The sequence below is a fragment of the Balaenoptera musculus genome, chromosome 4 (assembly GCF_009873245.2).
Source record: "Balaenoptera musculus isolate JJ_BM4_2016_0621 chromosome 4, mBalMus1.pri.v3, whole genome shotgun sequence".
Lineage (NCBI taxonomy): Eukaryota > Metazoa > Chordata > Mammalia > Artiodactyla > Balaenopteridae > Balaenoptera > Balaenoptera musculus.
In genome coordinates, this window is record NC_045788.1 from 62,279,896 (window position 1) to 62,301,368 (window position 21,473).

The 21,473-nt window shown below is 38.9% G+C and overlaps 1 protein-coding gene across 1 annotated transcript in view; it reads left to right on the forward strand.

Annotated features, from left to right (window-relative positions):
- The first annotated feature begins 713 nt into the window (after positions 1–713).
- VPS8 (VPS8 subunit of CORVET complex) overlaps positions 714–21,473 on the forward strand; it is a 280,105-nt gene continuing 259,345 nt past the window's right edge. Inside the window, exons 1-4 of the mRNA XM_036850709.1 lie at positions 714–764; positions 9,839–10,089; positions 10,889–10,957; positions 16,595–16,725. Of these exons, the coding sequence (XP_036706604.1) occupies positions 9,937–10,089; positions 10,889–10,957; positions 16,595–16,725 (353 nt within the window). The 5' untranslated portion in view covers positions 714–764; positions 9,839–9,936. The remainder of the gene's footprint in view (positions 765–9,838; positions 10,090–10,888; positions 10,958–16,594; positions 16,726–21,473) is intronic.

Sequence of the window (21,473 nt, forward strand, 5' to 3'; positions counted from 1 at the left end):
CTTCCTCCTTCTATTTTCTTGACCATAGGCCCCAGTAGGCATAAGATCTGTGTCCTGGGGTCCACGTTATCTACAGTGGTGCCTCTAAAAACCAGTCTGTCCTGAAAGTGTTCATCTTTCTTGAGGAGGAATAAGAGAAATAAACATATTTCTATCCATTTTAAAGATCTCTCCTTTATTTGAGAGCGTATCTCTCCTATACTTTTGCTGTTAAGATGTATTTTTATGGAGCAATGTTGACGATAAATCAGAAAATAATAGTTGATTTCTAGTGTGTGTGTGTGCTAATTGTCTTTATTTGGCAAAATAAAAAGCTGATAATTCTATATTCGTCTTTAAAAAGATTAAAATTAAAAATTACTGGTTGCAAACTCCAAAAGCTTGGGAGTCAACTACCCTTTCTGGGCTGGCTGAAGATAGGTTCACTTTCTTAAATGCTAGATAAATTCACTGACATAGGGCTGGAGGAGGGTTTCTCATCTCATCTCACGGACTACTATTATTTGGTCTACTCTCCTCCTCTGACGTTTCCACTCTCCAGTTGCTAATCACGCCAGAAGTCCCTGGGGTGAGAGTGTATCTCTGGCCCTTTAAATGGGGGCGTGGTGTAGAGGGGCGGACCGCCCAGGAGAGACCTGGGTGAGAAGAAGAAAGCGGAAGCGTGGCCACCGGGTAGATACTGCGCGTGCGTGGGGCTAGAGCGGGGGGTGGGGGGGCGGGTCACGTGGGCTGGGGGTTCTGGGCTGGAAGGGCTGAGAGCTCAGGTAACGAATCTCCGGAGAGCGGGCCAACGGGGTGGGGGCAGTGGTGGGGGGCTGTACCCGGGGCGGGAGGAGAACGCGTGCCGGGTCCTTGAGCCCTTTCCCCCGCGCCACAGCGGGGCGGCCTTGGAGTGGCTGACCGAGCGGCCCCTGATGGGCTAACTGGACCAGGGCCCACCGTCCGGGCGGGGTTGACTCTGGGGCGGAGGAGAGTGTCCTGTGTTTGGCCTGGAACTGGGTTAGGCAGTTTCCACTTGTTGGTTCCAAAGAATGTGAAGCTGAGGTGCAGGTGTACCCGCTTCCCCAGATTGTGAGACTTGGAGGCCGGTAATCACTCCCCTCCCGCAGCGGAACAGGTGTGTAGCCCGCCTTTGGGGTCTGGGGCGCAGGTGTAGGCTCCTCCATCCCTCGAGGCCTGGGATAAGTGTGCTTCCCGAGTGTGAGGCAGAAGCTTAGATGGGGTGTCCATCTAAGGATTGGTGCGCACCCTGTGAGGCTCGGTCCAGTTTCTCTCTGCTTGCAAAGTGTGCCCCAGAGTGAGGGCAGCAGGGGACACGTGGGTCTCTGACGTTCGAGGCCATTCCTGTGTCCTGGTTAGTTCTCCAAGTGTGGTACTTGGGGAAGGAGTGGTGGGGCAGATGGAAACAGAGCTGCCTAAAATGTTTGGGTGTGTTTCAAAGGAGGAAAGGTGCGATGAAGTAGTATCAGTGAGAGAGGTTTCATGGCTACGGGTGGTCAGGAACTGCTGGGGAGCCTTCTCCAAACAGGCATGCCTCCTTCATACCCTGCTAATATTAGATTGATACTAGAATGGTCAGGAAGGCTGTGTCCTCTACCACACTCCCCGACCCACAGCAAACAAACCAAACATGGTTGGTAACTTCTGGTGCCAACTTTACTCCAGATGTCTGCGATTAGGAGGAGATAAATTATCAGGTGTGTGTTTCAAGCATCTCTAATATAAATGGGGATGGAGGCTCTACATATGTTTGTGTAATATATGGGTTTGCTCATGGTTAAATTTAAGAAGAGTAGCTATGGAAATCTCTGTCAATAGCTGGTGTGTTCCATAGAATGCAGAATAATGATAAATGGGAGAAAAAATTCTGGTTGAACTGTTGGCTTCGTATGTCAAAGAGACATATGTGAGGAAATTTTTTCCAGAGGTCAAGGGAATAGTATGTTGATTATCCTTTATACATTTCCTTTGTACCTGGACCAGCATCAGCAGATGAATGTTTTCTGTCTTCCAGAATATTGGGACCTCTTGGTGATTTTTCAACTCTTTCCCACCCTTTCATAGACATATCAACCATTGTGACACCAAATGTCAGTTATGTATGTGAATGAAAAGTAAGGCCTTTTGAACTGAAGTACGTTTAACTTTTGTTTATAGTTTTCACAGAGTTTAGATAACATCTCCTCTTAACCTACAGCTTCGGGTGTCATCTGTATATATTTGTAAGAACAAACTGTTCTATTCTTAAATGAATCTTGAATTATCTTCATTCTGTGTAACAGCCTTTGTGTTACGTCATCCAAGCTTAAGCACTCTAGACAGAAGAGAAATCTCCTACCTCCAATTTTTGTAAGTTTCAGGGAAGGACACTGGTTGGCCAGATTGGATACAAGAATGTCATGTGCTTATTCTTCTGGCCAAGCAGAGAGGGTATTTGATTGGCAGCACCACCAAAATTACATGGTTGAAGTGGAGGAGGAGCAGTCTTCCAAAGGAAAGATGGGTCTGTTTCTGAAGTCCATGAGTAAGGGTGAAACTTGAGCACCCTCAAAAAGTACCTTGAAAATTGAGTACCCTGGGAAGGAGTCATGTTGGAGACTGATCTCTCAGGAAGTCCAGCACGGCCAGTTTTTGCTCCATGTTGGAACAGCGTGCTGTGTGTTACTTTGAGCACAGGTGAAATGGATTGCCGTGTATGAGGCATGCGAGAAGTGAGACTGACCAAAAGGCCAGTGGATACCCACCCCCTCCCCCCATGCATACACTGAAGCTTGTAGTTATTGAGTGGAGCGGTATGCAGAGTCCCTGGCTCTGTGTGAATCATTTCTTTTTTTCTCTTTCCATTTGCCGTAGGTAATGGTTGAATTCCTATAAATTGAATGAACATATGATACATTTTCACTGTTTTCATCTTAGCCTATAGGCTGAATTAATGTAAAAAAAACACAAAATACTTGAAATTGTGGAGTTTGTGTCATGTCATACATGAGTGAAATGATCATTTAAAAAAATCAATGTTAGGGATTAAAAAAAAACTCACTTAGATGCAAAGAGGGGAACTTGCAAGGTGGGAGGCTTTTGGGGGCAGAATGACTAACCATATCTTATTTTGAATGACCAGAACTGCTGTTTAAGGCTCTGGAAGCCAGTGATGCAGTGTTGCTTGGCTGCTTACCTAGGGAGGGAGGGTGAGGGGGAGGTGGGTAGGTGGGTGGATTGGTGGGGTGAATAGCTACTATGTAATTAGGCACTGGGAATACAGTGATGAAAAAAGGGAGATATGGTCTTTGCTTTCCTGGAAGCTACATTCCAGTTGAGGGAAGGGAATAGAGGTTCAGGCATGAAAAAATGATTACAATGTGGTAAGTGTGGTAAAAGGAGAACAATGTTATATGTGCTTATTAACCAGGAACCTAGTTTAGTTGAGCAGGACAAAAAGAAGCTTTTTTGAGGAAGCAGAGTTTTAGCTCATATCTGAAGGATGAATATGATCATCTGTAGTTGACAGGCCTGATTACATAAAGGTAGAACTCAATTATAACTTGGTTTATTATGGCATAGATTCCTGCATGCTATCAGTCAAATAATATCATCTGAAGCTTAACAATTACAGGTAATAAAACTGGTATATTTAATTTGCAGCACAGGTGTTATTCCTATCTTCCTATTCTTGTGTTGATCAGCAGGTATTTATTGAATGTCTACCTAGCTATGCAAGTCAGTGAGCACAGTGATGTGGAGTATACAAAAACACCTGGCCCCATTTCTGTTGTACAGCTGGGGAGAAAACATGTAGTCACATGGTAAGTTAACTAATGAATCAATATAAGGAAAGTGCCAAGCTGCTGTTCTAAAGAAGACATGCATTCTGGATTCAGAGGATGTTTAGGGAAGGAAGGTTCCCAGAAGGAAGGATGGAAAGAAGGAATTTAGGTAAATGGAAGGAAGAGGAAAGGGAAGGTGAATTAGTGTGAGCAGACATGGAAGGAAAGTGGTAGCTATTCTTTTTTTTTTTTGGGCTGCGTTGTGTCTTCGTTGCTGCGTGCGGGCTTTCTCTAGTTGCCGCGAGTGGGGGCTGCTCTTGGTTGCGGTGCGCGGGCTTCTCATCACGGTGGCTTCTCTTGCGGAGCATGGTCTCTAGGTGCACAGGCTTCAGTAGTTGTGGCACGCGGGCTCTAGAGCGCAGGCTCAGTAGTTGTGGTACATGGGCTTAGTTGCTCTGCGGCATGTGGGATCTTCCCGGACCAGGGATCGAACCCGTGTGTCCCTTGCATTGGCAGGTGGATTCTCAACCACTGAGCCACCAGGGAAGTCCTCGAAGTTATTCTTGAAGGACTCTGAATACAAATAACTTTAGTTGTAAAGGAACTGTTATTCTGCCTGGAATGGCTTAGAATTTGGAATTTTATCCTGTAGGCATTGGGGAGCTGTTAAAAAAGAGTCCATTTACCAGAGAAAGATAATAGAAAACTAATAGAAGTTAATTCTCTATTACATTTTTCTTCACAAAACAAACCACAAGAAGATAAAACAAAACAAAGAAATGGAAGAAGAGAAATACTTGGATTGGGAAGACCAGAAACAAAGTTGACGTGTAAAATTGCTTTCATATCATGATTTTGTGATATCTTTCGGGGGATATAGTATATTAAAAAAAAAAAACTTGATTTGATTTCAGTGTAATGTGAAAACTGTCTTATATAGCACTTTTGGGAGGAAGAGAATGTCAGTGAATAAATAGGATCCTGAAACTTGAGAACAGTTGGGAATGTCTGCCAAGGTTAAAAAAACTGGTGGAAGACTTCCTCATTTACCTGGCCTAATATAGGTCACATTCTAGAGTCTTATTCAGTTGGCCAGTGTCGTAATGGGGTCATTGCTGTTTATATGGTACACATCTTTTTTTTTTTTTTTTTAGATGGTCCTTGAATCTTTTATTCATTGGTCGGGAATAATTAAGAGGGAGTAGCCTTGGGAACTGTCGGGATGTCAGATGATCTTTGGTTGGAACTATTAAAGTATTAATTTATGAACACTCAGAAATGGACAGCATACTGGGTAATCATGATTCTGTGATATGCATTTTCTGTTAGGTTAATCTGATTTCACGTAACCTATTGTGTAGTCTGAAGGTACTCTCTGGCATGGCATCCCCTTAAGAACTGTAAAAACACTAGATCTCAGGATGGTTGGGTGAAAACTAGTTATAGAATTGTATCTTGAGAGGAAATTATCAGTAGTGCGTTTCTTTGTACTGGGATAGAACTTAAGTTATATCTGAAGGCAGTATCCGCGTCGAGTGTGTAATATCAAGCATCATATATTAAGCATTTCATCATTGGTCTGCATATTGGAAGAGTTTGATCCATAAATATTTGGGCAACACCAGGTGACAAGGGAGGGGTTAGTATTTCAGAATGTTGGTGATGTGGCCAGAAACAAATTAATTGAAGTTGTTAGTGTATTTGTTTTCTGTTCCTGCTGTAACAAATTACCACAAATTTACTGGCTCAAAAAAACAGAGATTTATTATTTTACATTTCTGTAGTGCACAAGTCCTGCACTGGTCTTACTAGGCTAAAATCAAACTGTGGCAGGGCTGGGGTCCTTCTGGAGACTCTAGGAGAGAGTCCATTTCCTTGTCTCTTGCAGTTTCTGGAGACTGCCTAAATTACTTGGCTCCTGGCACCCTTCCTATATCTTCAAAGCCTGCAACATAGCATTTTTCTGACCCTGCTTCTGTTGTCACATCTCTTCCTCTGACACTCTCTTCTGCCCCTTTCTTCAACTTTTAAAGACTCTGTGGTTACGTTGGGCCCATCTGGATAATCCAGGATAATCTCCCCAACTCAAGATACTAATTTAATCACATCTACAAAGTTCCTTTTGACGTGTAAGGTAACATCGTCTGGGGATTAGGATGGGCATTGTTGGGTACTATTATTCTGCCTACCACAGGTAGATTCAGGCCCAGCTCAATTTCAGAAGCTGCTCTAGTGAACTCTCCTTCTCAAAAAAAATCTGACCTTTTGATTCAGTAAGTCTATTTGGGTTGGAAAAATTTGCTAACATAAAGAAAGAAATAACTCCTGGTAAGTGACAAAAGAGGAAGTTGATGTACAAAAAGGCGTAATTTTAGAATGAGTTAATAGTATAATTAAAAGTTTTTATTAAGTGTCTCTGATGCTCTGCTGGGACCTGTACTAGTCTTAGACAGACAAAACCCCTACCATTCAGCTCATGAGGAAACTTCTAATATGGTATCAGAAGTATATCCTTCTGGTAAGGTAGCCTTCTGATATGCTTAGCCGTGGCTAGACTTTTACAAAAGTACCAGATCTTGTTTCAGGGTCTTTAACTTTAGAAGAATTTGGAAATCTTGAGGAAATTTTAAATTTATTGAAAACCTAAACTGTGTCCAGGCATTATTCTAAGTGCTTTACAGTCATTATATCATTTATTCTTCACAGTAACTCTGCAAAATAGGTAGTTGCATTCCTAAAAGTCAGGACTCTAATTGTAAGTGACTCCCACCTCCCCCCTCCGAAAAAAAGAAGAATTGGGAGAGTATGTTGGCTTATGTAGCCAAAATGCCAGAAAGCTGTGGCCGGAGCTAACATCATAAAAGACTGGAACCTGGAGCCTGAATGATATCAGGACACTTGTTCCTCCTCTTCTCCGCTTCTGTTTATAGATTGCTTTCATTCTTGCTAGAGAATTTGTACCTAGAGTGTAAATTCTGCTGATAGAGGCAGATCTCCAGTGACAGATGCATAGTAGATGTTTAGTTGATACGTGTTGAATAAATGACCTCCTTTTCTGCAGAACAGGATGGGGTGGAGGGTGGGGAATATTGCTCAGCCTTATTATTCATTGTTTAAAGAACAGTGGAAATGGCTCTTCCTTACCAGTTCCATTTTAGTGAATCCTGGTGAAGGACCCTGCCTATATTGTGCAATCTCTGTTACTAGGGGCTTTTTGATTGGCAGCCTCTACAAGAACCACATGGTTTGAAGGAGGCTTTCCCAGAACAAGCGGTGATGCTCTGGGCAAACAGCACAAATGGCCACAATATTTCATCTTACAGATGTAGAAATAGAGGGGCTCAGAAAGGGTAGACAAATTGACCAAGGTCATAGATAGGAATTGGTAAACCCCGATTCAAATATGGTTTTAATTGACTCTTTGGTTTATGTTCTTTCCAGTTTGCCGCCACATCACACTAACAGGAGCTCGGTGAAGTGAAGGTTGGAAATGAAGTAGGGTAGCATGGCGGGATGATGTTATTTTTTCAGAGAATGCTTGATTTCTTGAAACTTCTTCAGTGCGGTGTTGGTGTTCACAGATGCTGAGCTATTCTGAGAACCTTTCATTAACTCCAGATAGAAGATATAAAAAGAACCAGGAAAAACTTGTTTTCCTTTCTGAGTTATTTTGGGGACACAAATGTGAAGAATGAAACATTTTAGGTTATTGAATCATTTAAAGTTTTTGTTCTTGTTATGTGGTCTTTTCCACTATTTAAAAAAATGTGTAAGGATAAAACTTTACTCTACTCAGGAAACACTGAATGTGAATTTGTGCATGCTTGCAAACATTCCTTGACTAATTGAAATCATTTTTGCTAAGTGGTACAAATAAGAGTGAACTTTATTAAGAAGTTATTTGTCATGAGCCAATTCAGTCTTCTTTGAAGAAAGGCTTGTAAACGCTAATATTGCTCCTGCCTTTGGCTCATTGCAAAAGGAGAAGTACATTTAGTACCCGAGATTGGAAAGATGCTTTCAAATGTTGCCAGTTACAGAGTGCCCTCAGTTATGTCTTCTAGGAATGTAGTTGATAGCATGTGTTTGTAGGACAGAGCGTTAGAGTCTGTCTTCTGCAACATGTGAAAGGAATTAGTCTGTTTGGTAATGTACCAAATGTACTAGCTAGAAAAGTTGGTTTCATCTCTTGAAAAATCAGTCTTCATGAGTCTGCATGTCTTTCTTATGCATAGTAGATATTCATTTTTTAAAATATGATAAAAAGAAATATTGAAGGAAGTGAAATTCATTTTAAGTGTACTAAAAAAATGACCCTAATCAGATAAAATTGTTAGTGAGTTTTGGGCATGTTATTTTATTTTTTAACTTATTATTTTTTTTAAATGTTCCTTAAACTCACTAGCATACAGATGTGAGCAGGCACTCTTCCCACACTCACATTGTATCATGAGTGCATGTTTTTTTTTTTTTTTTAATAAATTTATTTATTTTAGGCTGCGTTGGGCCTTCGTTGCAGGTGGGCTTTCTCTAGTTGTGGCGAGTGGGGGCTACTCTTCATCGCGGTGCACGTGCTTCTCATTGCGGTGGCTTCTCTTGTTGTGAAGCACAGGCCCTAGAGTGCATGGGCTTCAGCAGTTGTGGCGCGTGGGCTCAGTAGTTGTGGCTCGCGGGCTCTAGAGCACAGGCTCAGTAGTTGTGGCGCACGGGCTTAATTGCTCCGCAGCATGTGGGATCTTCCTGGACCAGGGCTCGAACCCGTGTCCCCTGCATTGGCAGGCGGATTCTTAACCTCTGCGCCACCAGGGAAGTCCCTGGGCATGTTATTTTAAAAAGAACAATAACAACAACTAATTCTCAACTCCCTTTAAAAAAATTAATTCTTTCAGTGGCTCGGAGGTTGTCAGCCTTTTTTTCTGCCTTCACTTCAGTAAGGAATAAGAGTAAGAGAAGTTCGTTCGGTGGGGAAGTTTGGTGGTGGTGGTGATTATGCCCTCTGTGGGCAGTATGTAGTTTGAAAAAGCTTTCTACTGAGAATTACTGCTAGTTGTTGGGTACTGTGGAAAACACCTAGTCTAGAAAACAAAATGACCTTTGTTTTTATTATCATCATTACTATGGCATTGTTTCTATTTTCATATGTTTGCTTCTTTATTCTAAACAGGAAGAGCTAAGTGATGGACTTTTTAAAGTTTGGTTACTTGTAGCCTAATTATAACACAAACTAAAAACATTTAAGGGCAGATTTAATCGTTAAACTTACAATTTTTTTCCCCAAAAATATTTTTAGTTTTCTAGAAATTTTGCAGACAGCTGTTTTCTAGACAGCTTTTTAAGTAAACCAGATTATCTCTTTCTTTTTGATATGGTATTATATCATTTAGAGCTGTGAAAAATACAAAAAAAATTGCATACATTTTTTTCTTTAGTATTTCAGTTTTCCCTGAAAATGTCTGTTTGTCTTTAACTAGCCTTCTTTCTAGAACTCTCTAGTCAGCTGTAGAATTATTTTATCCTGGCATCATTGTTGTCTCCCCTAATAGATCTGAACCTTTAGATTTGCTAGTGTCCTGTTAAGTGACTAGCTATCCATTCTGTGCCCTCTGTGTCTGCACTAAGTTCCCTTAGAGGTCTATGGCCTTGTATGGATGACAGTGACAAAACTGGACTATATGCTTATCTTCAAGGAGAACTGGAGATATGCTCGGGTTTGGGAATGTGAAGAAGGGGTTAATTGCAGCTTTTGGCACCAGTTACCCTCTTGTTCTTAGGTACATAAATCTAGTTGGTACCAGGTCTAGTGGCTGAGCTTGCCCCAAGTCTGTCACTATCACCAGACTGAGGACTTCGGGTGGTGGACCACTTCCTAGCCTCCTGAATCAGATGTTCCTCCTTTGTGCTCCCATAGAAACCCTCCCTGCATATCATAGCCCATACCCTAGGATTGATTTCTGTTTGCCTGTAGTCAGATGATTGAGTGAAGAATCAGTTTCCACAGAAGTCTGACCCAGTAACAATTTGGAATGTCCAGTTGAGGAAATCTAAATGATAAATATTTTTTCTTTTTTGAAAAGAGATCATCATTCAGTTCATCATGATCTGAGCCCAAAAAACAGAACAAAACAAACAAAAACTTGCTTGGATTGACCAAATACAGTTATTAAAAGTAAACATGGACAATGAACCAGACCATGAAAATGTGGAACAGAGCCTCTGTGCCAAGACTACTGATGAAGAACTGAATAAGTCTTTCAATCTGGAAGCTTCACTTTCAAAATTCTCCTACATAGATCTGGACAAGGAACTGGAGTTCAAAAATGATCTGGTAAAAATTCAGCTTTTGTCAGGTTTGATGTTTAACCAAAATGTTGGTTAGAGTGTAGTTTATGATCCAAAGACTCTAAATATATCATTTTTTGCATAGATTAATAGGCATCTATATACAGTTTTATGCGATAATATTACTCTTCATTTGTATACCTCATTACAGTTTATGAAACACTTTAATACATCTTCTCATTTGAGCTTCACAACACTGATACTCCATTTTGTGGGGGAAGAAACTGAAGTGCAGCTATGTTGAATGATGTCTCAATATCATAGAGCTAGTGGTAGGTTTAGAATTCTTGTGCAGTGATTTTTTTCCTCATTGGTTTGATATTAATAGGTTTTTGTGGCCATGAGACTATTTAATGACAAGTTGTTTGACCTAATCATCCACCACCATAATTTATGAAATACTAAGAAATGCAGAGTCAGACCTTTGTGTATTGCTTATGGCTTATGTCTAAACTTAGAAAATTAGGGCTTGTCATAAGAAATGCTGTTTTGTCTTGTTTAAGAAAGCAGATGCCAAAGCCCTTCAACAGAAGCTTTCTGGAAAGGGCTGTCAGGATGGTGGCATCAGTGCATATTTGTCCTTGATAATCACTGAATATGCGGATAGTCTGTAGTCTTTTGACCTGACCCTTTCTATCATAGATTATTGAGTTGGCTGTCTGTGTGAAGAGTTTGGTGGTATGTTTGTCTCTTAATTGATAATGGTTCTAATCAATTAAAACGCCCTCACAGTTATAAGAGGGAAAGCATTATTATGTGAGCATTAATTTCTTTTCTCTATTTAGATTGATGATAAGGAGTTTGATATTCCTCAAGTTGATACTCCTCCAACACTGGAAAGCATACTAAATGAAGTAAGTATATACTAATGATCGCTATCATTTTATGGCATTGATTTGAATACTTCTGGGTTATAGTGTATGTCTCTAGACCTGCATTGTCGAATATGGGAGCCAATAGTCACATGTGACAATTTAAATTTAAATTGATTACAGTTAAATAAAAATTAAAACTTCATTTACTCAGTTATACAGGGCACACTTCAAGTGCTCAATTGTCACATGTGGCTAGTGGCTACTGTAGTGAACAGCATAGATACAGAATATTTCCATTATTGCAAAAAGTTCTGTTGGACATGCTGATCTAGGTTGTGAGCTTCTCAAGGGCAGAAGCTATGTCTTGTTCATCTCTGTGCCCAGTACAATGCCTCATACTTGGTAGATTAAAGAAATGTTTTAGTAAGTGAGTTGAAATACTAAATTCATGACACTTTTGAGATTTGTGTTATGTTTTGATAATGTTATCTCTACCAGTGGTATTCAAATAGCTCGTCCTCTGATACAAAAGAGCGTCTGCAGCCTTGTAATGCACTTCATCACTGTTCTATATAAAGAAAATGAAGCCTCCATAGTTTATCTTGTGAATACCATCTCTATTAAAAAGGTTTTTAGAGTTATGAAATGATGTTCCTGTCTGAATTAGCAGATCATAAAGGCTTTATAAAGGAACTCTGTGAAAGTACATGTTGGTGAAGTGTGCCAGTTTTTTTGTACCCTGCATCTGCTGACAATTCTTCAACTCAGTCTTCTTGATCTTTTAAAAACTTGCTTAAGACTCCCATTGGAGGCTTTAGCTTCTAATTTGAGAAAGATTTTTTAAAATCTATTTCAGATACATAGTTGTGTTTTCTAAAAGATAATGATTCAAAGCTTCCTCAATAGAAATGCCCACTGACCCCATAGGTCTGAGTGGGTTGGGCCCTGGTCTTTATTACTTCTTTATCTATACTTGCAAACTACTTTCTCAGTGAATTGTATCTTTATTTTTCTTTTATTTCTTTTTTAAAAAATATCAGCTTGATGTCGCTGTTTCTTTGAATGTATTTTAACTTCAGAAATGTTATGTATGATCTGTGTTAATAAGACTTAAGCGTTTTTAATTTTGACAAAGAAGGCTTTGGTCAATGAAAGAATATCCTGTTACAGTGATATTTATTTATTGCTTCCTAGTATAGAGGAAATCTTTCATTTAGCGATGAAGAGATTAATTTTAGTCAGTTTGGATAACATGGTCTTAATCACATATTATTTCAGTTATGAAGTGAGGAATAAAAATAATCTTAGAGGACTGTGTACAAAGCCCTATTTGTGCATCTTTATATAATAATGGCAAAGAAAATAATGCTCATGAATGAGACTGTAGTTCATAATGAAGGAAAACTGTCTTTGCAATATTTACTTACCTACTAGTAACAGTAAGTATAGTCATTAGTGGTTTACTGAGACGATAATACTGTTATCATCCTCAATAGTAATTTGGGTGCCTTGTGTATTTGGGTCATAGTGTTAGATGCTGGGATTATAAAGTGCTGCATGACAGTCTCTGACTTTGAGAGAGAAATAGGACTGGAAATTGGCCAGCTTTCACACCACCAGGGAGCGAGGCAAGGGAATAAGTGAAAGTAAAAATAATTTAAGTTGTAGAATGTTATGAAGAGAAAAGGGGGGAAGAAGTATTAAAGAAAATGATTTTAAGAAAGAAAAAAAGACAGAAGTAGAAAGTGTAAATAAATAAGCACTTACTCCAGGATATGTGGGTGCATATATTCTATGAAGTTCGTTAATATCAACCTGACGAGGTGCTAGGAAGAAGTGGACATCCAAGATATTTTACAGAAAGTTAGAGATGGCTGAGACATCCTAAATCTCAGAATTTAGGGCATGAAATAATGTTACTAGGCCTTGTCATCCTTTGAAACTATGCTACTTCTGAGGTTTTTAATTTTGAAATTTTGTTCTCTAATTCTAACAGTCCTCCCCCTACCCCCACGTTCTCTTACCTCCATTAAACCTGCTCCTTGACCTCCTCAGGACCAAGTCTCTTGATCCTTCTTATTCTCCCAGTCTCTTAGAGTAGCCCTGGCTTCACTTCAGTTCTACTGTTGGATTGTGCAGCCAGAAATTTCTTTTGAACTTTTAATTGAGGTACAACATACATATAGAAAAAGTGCACAGGTCGTAAATGTACTGCTTGGTGAATTTTCACAAACAGAATGCTCTGTGTAACCAGAGTCCAGATGAAGAAATAAAACATTACTAGCACCCCAGAAGCTCCTCTTGTGCTCCTTCAGTACCCAACCAGGATAATCACTATCCTGACTTCTACCGGCATTGACTGCCTTGGCTGCTTTGAACTTCATATAAATGGAATTGTACAGTATGTGCTTTTGTGCATCTGACTTATTTCCCTCAATATTGTGTTTTTAGATTTATTCATATTTTTGCTGCATGCAATTGTTCATCCATTCCCATTGTTGTATAAAACTCTTTATGTTATATACCATTATTTATTCATTCAACTGTTTATGGGCAGTTTTATAGTTTCTGGTTTCTGGCTGCTATGAAAAGTGCTGCTGTGAATATTCTTATTCATATCTTTAGATATATACACACATGTGTACACATACATGCACACGCACTCACACACACATTTCTGTTGGGTATGTACCTAAGAGTAGAATTGCTAGGTCATCAGGTATGGGCATGTTCGGCTTTGGTTGATACTGCCACAGGTTTCTCAAAGTGGTTGTGATAATATATACTTCCTACAGCAATATATGGAAGTTCTGGTTACCATATCCTCATCAACTTTTGAATTTTTCTCTCTTTGTCACTTTAGCCATTCATACTTGTAGGTGTGTAGTGGTATCACATCATAGTTTTAATCTGAATTTTCCGGAAGACTGATGAAATTGGGGTACCTTCATATGTTCTGGCCATTTGGATATCTCTTTTGTGAATTGCTTTTTCATGTCTTTTGCCCACTTTCCTACTGAATTGATTTTTTAAAAACTTATTTATAAGAGTTCTTTATATTTGATGGATATAAGCTTTTTATTAGATATATGTATTGCAAATATCTTCTTCCATTCTGTGGGTTACTTTTTCACTATCTTAATGGTGTCTTTTGATGAGCAGAAGTTCTTAGCAGTAGTTCAGCTTATTAAATTTTTCCGTTATGATTAGTTTTTTGGTGCGTCCAGTTGAAGAAAATTTTCCAAAGTCATGATGATGCTATCTTATTTTGTTTTAAAATCTTTATTCTGCCTTTCACATTAGATCTGCAATTAATCTGAAATTTTTGTGTGTGATGGTGTGCGGTATGAGGCAGCAGCACTTACTGAGCACCATTCTTTTCTGAGGTGTCACTTCTGTTTTAAATCAGGTGATCATACATGTGTGGGTGTGATTCATGGATCTTTCTATACTTGTCCCAATAGCACACTCTAATGTCTGAACCTTTATAATAGGTCTTGATATCTAGCAGTTTCAAATCTTCCAGCTTTGTTGTTGTTCTTCAAGATTGCCTTGCTTATTCTTGGTCTTTTTCATTTCCACATAAGTTTGAGAATCACTTTACTAGTTTACACACACACACATACACCCCAGCTGAAGTTTGATAGGCTTGTGTAGATTTTACACATCAATTTGTGAGAATTGATATCTCTACTGTGTAGCTAGTAATTTTAAATTCAGCCTTACTGATACCCTCAATTCTCTTCCTCATTTCCACCCCCCCCCCCCTTATCCTGTAAGCCCTCAACCCTGGCTTAATTTAGCTAATCTGTTTTCTTTAATTATGTCTCTGGGCTGCTTAAGAAAATCAGATAAGATACTGATTGACTCTCTTGCTTAAGACCTTGGTGCTGCAGTTCTTATTTATGAATTGTTTCTGTTACCTTTCCCTATGGTAGTCCTTCCATTCTTGTACAGCTCTCAAGTAACACAGTAGCTCCTTGCTAACCCTCATCCTGTTCTTAGCAATCTTGTGTGTGGAGATATCTGAAAAACAGTCAGAAATATGGCCTAAACCACAAGAGAAATGTTGGTACTAAAGATACAGACTTTGGAGTCATTAGCATGACATCATACTTGAAACTATAAGTATGGATTAGCTTGTTCATATAGGAAGTGTGTGAAGTAGGAAGAGACAAGAATATAATCCTGGGGAACAACATCACCTAAAGGTTGGGCTGAGGACAAGTAGAGAACATGACTGATAGAAGAGGCCACATAAGTTGGAGGAGTAGCAAAGAGATGTATTGGAAACCAAGGGAAGAGAAAGTTTCAAGAAGTGGGGCATGGCCAGTAATGTTAAGTGATGCGTGCAGGACAAGAGCATGCTAATGGAAAATAGGCTGGTGGATTTGACTAGTAACTTCAGCAAGAATAGTAGTCAGTAGCTGGTAATGGGTGGAGAAGATGGAGGTAATGAGTATGGACTGCTCCGCTCTCTTAAGAATATGAATGGAAATGATAAGGCAGAAGGTAGTCCGGCTGAAAGAGAAGGTGCGATCAGAACTTTTTTCTTTAATGTCTGTTGCCCAGAATCAGCTTGTTCAAAGCTAAACTCATTCTGCTTTATCTGCTATTCTTTTTGCTTTCTTATCTCAGTTAGTAGTATCACCTTTTGCTAGTTGCTCAAGCTGGAAACCTTGGAATCTTCTTTTGACTACTTTCTTAACCCCCCCCAACCCCCCAAAACACACTGTTTAAATGGTAACCAGGAATTTTAGATTTTACCTCAGTAATGTCTCTTTCCTTATTCCTTCTCTTGACCCCTTCTGCTGCATTCCTAGACTGAACTCTCCTCTCTTTCCTTGACATTGCAATAGCCATCTTGCTGGTTCTTATTAGTCTCCCTGCCTGTCTCCCCCTCTACCCCCATCCATCTTCATACTGTCCCATTTATCTTTCTAAAGCATGTTTCCCATCATGTGTACATTTTTTAAAGATCTCAGTTGCCTTCCCACTGCCTATTATATATAGTACATTAATTTATTAAGTAAATGGGTACTGATTATGTGTCAGGCATTGTATTAGGCACTAGGGTTACAGTGGTGGACATATAGGGCCCTCCTGTCACCTAGCTTAATGGAATATAGACTTTTACAATTTGGATCCCACTTCTCTTTCTAGGATCACGTCTAACTCCTACTCAAATACTCCATTCATTTTAGACTATTCCTTTTTCATGGGCAAAATTCATATTTTGAAATCACTGTGTTTGCACATGCTGTTTCCAACCCAGAATGCCTTTCTTCTGTCTGCTTGTCATATTTCTTAAGGTAAACTATCTATAGTCAGGTGGTATTTATTTTCTTCAATTAGCCATTGGCTGTTAGGTAACTAGTAAAGCATCTATACAGGTTTGAATTTTAAGAAATATTTGGCAGCTAACAATAATCTGCATAACTGCTCCTACTTCTTCCAGCTACAAGAAAGAAATTTTTGGAGTGAACTCTTTGTAGGGAGAGATAACTAGAGTTGAAATTTAATTCTGTACTATGCCTCTCTGGTCAACAACAATGCGTGGAAAAGGGGTGAAAAACAGAATAAGTATATGAGTGTTTTGGAGAAACCCATTAACGCCTATTTGACTTATAGAGTATTTGGAATTTTGAATTTATTTATCATGTTTTTCTAATTTAGACTGATGATGAAGATGATTCTTTTGTTCTTGAAGATCCTACATTGTTAAATATTGATACTATTGATTCTCACTCCTATGATACTTCGTCTGTGGCAAGCTCAGATAGTGGCGACAGGACCAACTTAAAAAGGTAAATATCCTTTTATTTTTTTCTTCTTTTTTTTAAATTGAAATATAGTTGATTTGCAATGTTGTGTTAATTTCTGCTGTACAGCAAAGTGACTCAGTTATACATATATATACATTCTTTTTCATATTCTTTTCCATTATGGTTTATCCCAGGATATTGAATATAGTTCCCTGTGCTCTACAGTAGGACCTGTTTATCCATTCTATATGGAATAGTTTCCATCTACTAACCCCAAACTCCCAGTTCATTCCCTGCCCCCGCCAAGCAACCACAGGTCTGTTCTCTATGTCTGTGAGTCTCTTTCTGTTTCATAGATAGGTTCATTTGTGCCATATTTTAGATTCCACATAAAGGTGATATCATATGGTATTTGTCTTTCTCTTTCTGACTTACTTAGTATTGATAATCTCTGGTTACACCCATGTTGCTGCAAATGGCATTATTTTGTTCTTTTTTATGGCTGAGTAGTATTCCATTGTATATATGTACCACATCTTCTTCATCCATTCATCTGTTGATGAACATTTAGGTTGTTTCCATGTCTTGGCTATTGTGAATAGTGCTGCTATGAACATAGGGGTGCATATATCTTTTTGAATTATAATTTTGTTCAGATATATGCCCAGGAGTGGGATTGCTGGATCATATGGTAATTCTGTTTTTAGTTTTCTGAGGAACCTCCATACTGTTTTCCATAGTGGCTGCACCAGCTTACATTCCCACTAACAGCATATGAGGGTTCCCTTTTCTCCATACCCTCTCCAGTATTTGTTATTTGTAGACTTTTTAATGATGGCCATTCTGACCAGTGCGGGTTGGTATCTCATTGTGGTTTTGACTTGCATATCTCTAATAATTAGCAATGTTGAGCATCTTTTCATGTGCCTACTGGCCATCTTTATGTCTTCTTTGGAGAAATGTCTATTTAGATCTTCTGCCCATGTTTCAATTGGGTTGTTTGGTTTTTTGTTGTTGTGTTGTATGAGCTGTTTGTATATTTTGGAAATTAAGCCCTTGTTGAGTGCATCATTTGCAAATATTTTCTCCCATTCTTTTCATTTTGTTTATGGTTTCCTTTGCTGTGCAAAAGCTTGTAAGTTTGATTAGGTCCCATTTGTTTACTTTTGTTTTTATTTCTGTTGCCTTGGGAGACTGACCTAAGAAAACACTGGTATGATTTATGTCAGAGAATGTTTTGCCTATATTCTCTTCTAGGAGTTTTATGTTGTCATGTCTTATGTTTAAGTCTTTAAGCCATTTTATGTTTATTTTTGTGCATGATGAGAGGATGTGTTCTAACTTCGTTGATTTACATGCACCTGTCCAACTTTGTCAGCACCAATAGCTGAAGAGACTGTCTTTTTCCTGTTTTATATTCTTGCCTCCTTTGTCGAAGATTAATTGACCGTAGGTGTGTGGGTTTATTTCTGGGCTCTCTGGTTAAGCATTCATTTAAATCACACTTGCATACAGTATGGCCTGCTGAAGCTCTGCATAGGAAGTAGAAGGCCCACTCAGGTGGAAATAAAATGCTTGCTAGACCCTGAATATTTAGGCACTGTTGAGGGGAGAGGATAAAAAGGTGGATGACATGACGACTGTCTTCTGTACACCCAGTAGGAAGCTATAATAATAACCAGGGACTCCCAGAAGCAGGAGAGCCCTTAGAGGGTGCACACATCACACCTGGTACAGGGTCTGTGGTGGAAATGTGGGGCTTGGTTTACCTCACCACCTTTGTGTTCCCTCACTCCTCCCTCTACCACCTTCCTCCTGCTCTCTAAGGACAGCTCCAGTGTTTCTTCATTCCCTGGAAATGGGTTCAGAGGAGAGTCACAAAGATGATTAAAGATTTGGGAAAAGGACTTCTAACCCTATATAACTTCATTTTGGCTGCTTTTCACCTTCCAAATTCTTGGAGAGCACATGAAAAGGAAAGAGAAGTGGAGAAAGCATAATGTAAATACTTTATTGAATTCATGTGTAACTTTAATGTTGATAAGTTGTTGTTGTATTTTTCCTCAGCTTCTTAAATTTTGCCTGTGTCAGTGCTGTCTTCTTTAGGTTGTCAACTCTTGTGGGATAGGGGCCGTGGCTGGATATATTAACCTGTTCATCACTTTCTTCTACAAATAAATAACTTAAATTTTTTCAGCTTTATTGAGATATAATTGACATGCAGTACTGTGTAGATTTAAGGTATACAATGTGATTCTTTCTTTTTTTAATTTTTTAATTTTATTTTATTTTTTTATACTGCAGGTTCTTGTTAGTCATCAGTTTTATGCACATCAGTGTATACTTGTCAATCTCAATCGCCCAATTCATCACACCACCACCCCCACCCCCCGCTGCTTTCCCCCCTTGGTGTCCATATGTTTGTTCTCTACATCTGTGTCTCAATTTCTGCCCTGCAAACCAGTTCATCTGTACCATTTTTCTAGGCTCCACATATATGCGTTAATATATGGTATTTGTTTTTCTCTTTCTGACTTACTTCACTCTGTATGACACTCTCTAGATCCATCCACGTCTCAACAAATGATCCAATTTCATTCCTTTTTATGGCTGAGTAATATTCCATTGTATATATGCACCACATCTTCTTTATCCATTTGTCTGTCGATGCGCATTTAGGTTGCTTCCATGACCTGGCTATTGTAAATAGTGCTGCAGTGAACATTGGGGTGCATGTGTCTTTTTGAATTATGGTTTTCTCAGGGTATATGCGCAGTAGTGGGATTGCTGGATCATATGGTAGTTCTATTTTTGGTTTTTTAAGGAACCTCCATGTTGTTCTCCATACTGGCTGTATCAATTTACATTCCCACCAGCAGTGCAAGAGGGTTCCCTTTTCTCCACACCCTCTCCAGCATTTGTTGTTTGTAGATTTTCTGATGATGCCCATTCTAACTGGTGTGAGGTGATACTTCATTGTAGTTTTGATTTGCATTTCTCTGATAATTAGTGATGTTGAGCAGCTTTTCATGTGCTTCTTGGCCATCTGTAGGTTTTCTTTGGAGAAATGTCTATTTAGGTCTTCTGCCCATTTTTGGATTGGGTTGTTTGTTTTTTTAACATTGAACTGCATGAGCTGTTTATATATTTTGGAGATTCATCCTTTGTTAGTTGCTTCATTTGCAAATATTTTCTCCCATTCTGAGGGTTGTCTTTTCATCTTATGGTTTCCTTTACTGTGCAAAAGCTTTTAAGTTTCATTAGGTCCCATTTGTTTATTTTTGTTTTTATTTCCATTACTCTAGGAGGTGGATCAAAAAAGATCTTGCTGTGATTTATGTCAAAGAGTGTTCTTCCTATGTTTTCCTCTGAGAGTTTTACAGTGTCTGGTCTTACATTTAGGTCTCTAATCCATTTTGAATTTATTTTTGTGTATGGTGTTAGGGAGTGTTCTAATTTCATTCTTTTATATGTAGCTGTCCAGTTTTCCCAGCACCACTTATTGAAGAGACTGTTTTTTCTCCATTGTATATCCTTGCCTCCTTTGTCATAGATTAGTTGACCATAGGTGCGTGGGTTTATCTCTGGGCTTTCTATCTTGTTCCATGGATCTATGTTTCTGTTTTTGTGCCAGTACCATATTGCCTTGATTACTGTAGTTTTGTAGTATAGTCTGAAGTCAGGGAGTCTGAATCCTCCTGCTCCATTTTTTTCCCTCAAGACTGCTTTGGCTATTCGGGGTCTTTTGTGTCTCCATACAAATTTTAAGATTTTTTGTTCTAGTTCCGTAAAAAATGGCATTGGTAATTTGATAGAGATTGCATTGAATCTGTAGATTGCTTTGGGTAGTATAGTCATTTTCACAATATTGATTCTTCCAATCCAAGAACATGGTATATCTCTCCACCTGTTGGTATCATCTTTAATTTCTTTCATCAGTGTCTTATAGTTTTCTGCATACAGGTCTTTTGTCTCCTTAGGTAGGTTTATTCCTAGATGTTTTATTCTTTTTGTTGCAATGGTAAATGGGAGTGTTTCCTTAATTTCTCTTTCAGATTATTCATCATTAGTGTATAGGAATGCAAGAGATTTCTGTGCATCAATTTTTTATCCTGCAGCTTTACCAAATTCATTGATTAGCTCTATAGTTTTCTGGTGGCATCTTTAGGATTCTCTATGTATAGTATCATGTCATCTGCAAACAGTGACAGTTTAACGTCTTCTTTTCCAATTTGTATTCCTTTTATTTCTTTTTCTTCTCTGATTGCCGTGGCTAGGACTTCCAAAACTATGTTGAATAATAGTGGCGGGAGTGGACATCCTTGTCTCGTTTCTGATCTTAGAGGAAATGCTTTCAGTTTTTCACCATTGAGAATGATGTTTGCTGTGGGTTTGTTGTATATGGCCTTTATTATGTTGAGGTAGGTTCCCTCTATGCCCACTTTCTGGAGAGTTTTTATCATAAATGGGTGTTGAATTTTGTCAAAAGCTTTTTCTGCATCTATTGAGATGATCATATCGTTTTTCTGCTTCAATTTATTAATATGGTGTATCACATTGATTGATTTGCGTATATTGAAGAATCCTTGCATCCCTGGGATAAATCCCACTTGATCATGGTGTATGATCCTTTTAACGTGTTGTTGGATTCTCTTTGCTAGTATTTTGTTGAGGATTTTTGCATCTATATTCATCAGTGATATTGGTCTGTAATTTTCTTTTTTTGTAGTATCTTTGTCTGGTTTTGGTATCAGGGTGATGGTGGCCTCATAGAATGAGTTTGGGAGTGT